We start from the raw sequence: 3,785 nt of genomic DNA on the forward strand, positions 1-3,785 counted from the left end.
GCTATTGCTAGGCCCTACGCTACTCACAAGTTTTGACAGATTGTACTGTCATCATCAGTGTACAGAGATTCTATATAGGCAATCTTATTTATACGGAGGGAGGTTTGTGACACGTGAATCTATACGTAATTCAACCAATTGAATTATTCTTGAATTTTATAAGTAATTATTATATGTATATAGTAAGAGGCTGCATATTAAAATTTTGTCATAAACTAATATGTATGTATTTGTTTATACACATAAATGACATGCCTACCATGAAATTCTTGGGTGGTCCTCCATACCTAGAAAATTTTCTTTTTTTGTTTATTGGCAAATCTCCATAATGATTGGCGGATGATTTTCGTTTAGAATTTTCAACAAGTTCAGGTTCTTCTAGCAGGAATCCACTTTCATTTGGAACCTTTTCTTGAAATTCTCTAAGAAGTAGACGCAGGTGTGAGTTGAGAAGGCGTTGATCATGACAGCTCAGTTTGTATGTCAACTCCTCCAGTTTTTTAAGTGTTTCCCTGTTTTCTTTAGCGAATTTGCTTGTTCCTGATGCTTTATGTGGCCTGACATCGTCGAATTGACATTTGTCAGACTCATATGATCCATCTGTAGTGCCGTTGTTTGAAAGCGTTGGGATTTGTTGGCTTTTATTTGGTGGTTGATTTGTAAGCCTTGCATCATCTAGATCAATCACAAAGAATGGACTGTCTCGATACCAGGATGGTAGTCGATCCCACTGCCACTCTTTATTATGAATAAATATGGCACAAAAGTGCTTACAAGGCAGATGATTATCCACCCAGTCTTGACATGTGCAAGAAGGCATTTTCTCTTCAGTGCCAAAGCTAACAATGTGATGCTGGCCATAATAAGTTTCTGACCGTACTGTAAAACTCTTGTTGATCAATTCTATGTCTTTCTTGCAGTATTCTGCCTCAGCCTTTGACCAGCGGTTGTACACATGTTTATAAAACTTAGCAGGGCGGCTTAAAAGGAACTCTGGAATGTTTAGTGGATAGGCTGAATATCCCTCCAGTGCCTTTATGTTGTTCTTAATGTATCTGCAGATTGAAAGCCATGTTTCATTATTTGATTAATGCATTATCAAATTTAAAGATTTATTGTTCCTTGAAAGTTAAAAACAAAATCATAGTGCTCAAATAATTTTTAAATTAACATGTGTATTCTGATTCTCAAAATGGAAAATGAAAATAAAAATAATAAAACACTGCCAGTGACTGGAAGTGTTTTTATCATTTTTCGTTGTAAAATTATGGAAACATAGTTATTTACACTTCAAATTGGGCAAGTAAATTTCAGAAATGATTTTTTTTTTTTTTTTTTGGTATTTTGTTTGGGACAATTCTTTTATAATATTGATTCTTATAGCTACACTAGGCCCCAGAGACAAAGGACAATAACTGTATTGATATGCCACTTACTTGACCATAGATTCAGGTAGAAATTCCTCAATGATTGATTGACAAACAGATGTGATAGATCTGTCTACTTTGTCCCGAAGGTAGTCATACTTCAATATTCTATTCTGGCGCTCAATACCATTGTTGGTGTTGAGGGATGTTAGAAATCTATCAAGTCGGTAAGCTTTTACCCATCTCTGTAGAATATAATAATTTTAGATGTGTATGTGTTGTATGATTGTTTGGAATAGTTATACAATGACAATATTGAAAAGATGACCAATTCATCAATTTGTATGTATTTTCAGTGACTTTTGGACTTTTTAACTGTATATGGTGTTTGTAATAATAGACAATATTATAATTTTTAAAGAAGTACTGTGCCAAAATTACTGTTTAAAGACAGCTCTTATACTTATTTTAAGTATTTTGTTACAAATTCTTTGATTATGGTATTAGTCCTGAGAATTGTTTGGATTGTTCTTCTCAGAACCTGATACCATAAATTGGGATTTGTTGCATATGCCACATAGTGTACCAAAAGTATTACAGTAGTTATTGTCAATACACCATTTACCAACCTACAAGTCATATTTAAATATATTTAGAAATGATTAAAGCAACTATATTGTTGGGGGATATTATAATATGCCATGTTTTTGAAGGAGTAAATAATAATTAAGGCTTTCTTAAATACATGTTTATATTCTTTATGCATATTTACCTTCTTTTCAGGTAGCCACACTTTTTCAAAATAGTCTCTTAACCTTTTGTTGCACTTCCAGTATGTTGTTTCTTTGAACGAGTCTAGTGCTTGGTTGAAATCTTCCTCCGTCTTCGCCCCAGCTAGAAGTTTGGTCATCTCTTCAATATTGTCTTTGTATTTTCTTACTCCGTTTTCAGACTTATTACACCATGTAGTAATTGCTTTTATCCTATATCTTTTAAAAATAAACATTAGAATTAGTTATTGATAATAGTTTTTAAGTATTCAACACATGTCCGTGGGGTGACACTGGCGCTTTTCATGTTTTAGTCTGGCACACAGAGAACTGTATATCATCATCATAAAACTCCCTAAAACATCAACCAAGCTACCCATTGTAGAACAAGATAAAATATTATGATGAATTTGTTGTATAAAAGGAGATTAATAGTATTATATCAAACTGTTTATGAGTTAAAATTGTGTCAACCCACACCAGTGGCTTATAACAGACCTTGCCAGGAGCAAATGTGTCCACCTAAGAGGAGATGGGTATGGGGTGTGTATTGCACATGATTTTAGAAATATATTAGGCCTGTGCATCTTCATTATATAATTGTATATTAACATTTTTTATGGTTAATTCAATAATTAATGTAATTATTTTTATTGCTTAATAATCACAATTATTACCTGGAAATGTAAACTCTAAAGCATTAATTTCTGCTTTGCAGAAGTCACTCATCCAGCATTTTGGCCGCCATTCTGGGTTCCAGTTCTGGAAAACAGATAACGCCTCTTTGATGCTTTCTTCCGTCTCATAATGGACAACAAAAAATCCAACTACCTGGTACACATTGTTTGTTGGCACACAGATAAAAAAAAGAGGAAGAGCATACTTTGATGTTTTATAAGTAGCATCAAGAAGGCTTATTTCATTACCATATTTTTTCATAATCGATCTTTGAAAGTTATTTTGGAAACAGAATAAAAAGTTGTTCTTCGTATGGACAAATTTTAAGTTGCTTTCATCGTCATCTTTCTCTTCAATGAACACTTCTTCATCTTCTTGTTTCAGATGTGGCCTGAAAAAAACATTATTTTCATCTTTCCAAATTTCACTGTTCAGTTCCAGATTTTCTTGATCTAATTTGCTCAATCTCATTTCTTTTATGGCAGCACATATGTAATTTCCTATGTCCTTGTTTTCAGGAAAAAAGCGCCTATTTAAAGGACTTGGCCTTTGTGGTAGTTCATGAGTTAGAACTTCATCCACAAACCTCTTTAAGTGTCTTTTCATCTCACCAACTCTCTGTACTCCATTAAGGACTTGTCTCTTTACCTCTTGAATAATTCTTTTGTCTACTGGTATTCGTACACCTGATCCCTGTTGTAAAATTACAAAGCATCATAATAATAATAATATTATTATTAGAAGTGTATAAGAGACAGGTATATCATCATCATAAAACTCCCTAAAACATCAACCAAGCTACCCATTGTAGAACAAGATAAAATATTATGATGAATTTGTTGTATAAAAGGAGATTAATAGTATTATATCAAACTGTTTATGAGTTAAAATTGTGTCAACCCACACCAGTGGCTTATAACAGACCTTGCCAGGAGCAAATGTGTCCACCTAAGAGGAGATGGGTATGGGG

General features: G+C 33.3%; 1 protein-coding gene across 1 annotated transcript in view; it reads right to left on the reverse strand.

Moving 5' to 3' along the window:
- LOC117100667 overlaps positions 1 to 3,785 on the reverse strand; it is a 5,605-nt gene that overhangs the window by 256 nt on the left and 1,564 nt on the right. The window contains exons 2-5 of the mRNA XM_033240455.1: positions 2,815 to 3,508; positions 2,140 to 2,342; positions 1,437 to 1,612; positions 260 to 1,055 (exon numbers count right to left, since the gene is read on the reverse strand). Of these exons, the coding sequence (XP_033096346.1) occupies positions 260 to 1,055; positions 1,437 to 1,612; positions 2,140 to 2,342; positions 2,815 to 3,508 (1,869 nt within the window). The remainder of the gene's footprint in view (positions 1 to 259; positions 1,056 to 1,436; positions 1,613 to 2,139; positions 2,343 to 2,814; positions 3,509 to 3,785) is intronic.

Source organism: Anneissia japonica, unplaced genomic scaffold (assembly GCF_011630105.1).
Source record: "Anneissia japonica isolate Jap-2015-1 unplaced genomic scaffold, ASM1163010v1 scaffold288202_len37801_cov127, whole genome shotgun sequence".
Lineage (NCBI taxonomy): Eukaryota > Metazoa > Echinodermata > Crinoidea > Comatulida > Comatulidae > Anneissia > Anneissia japonica.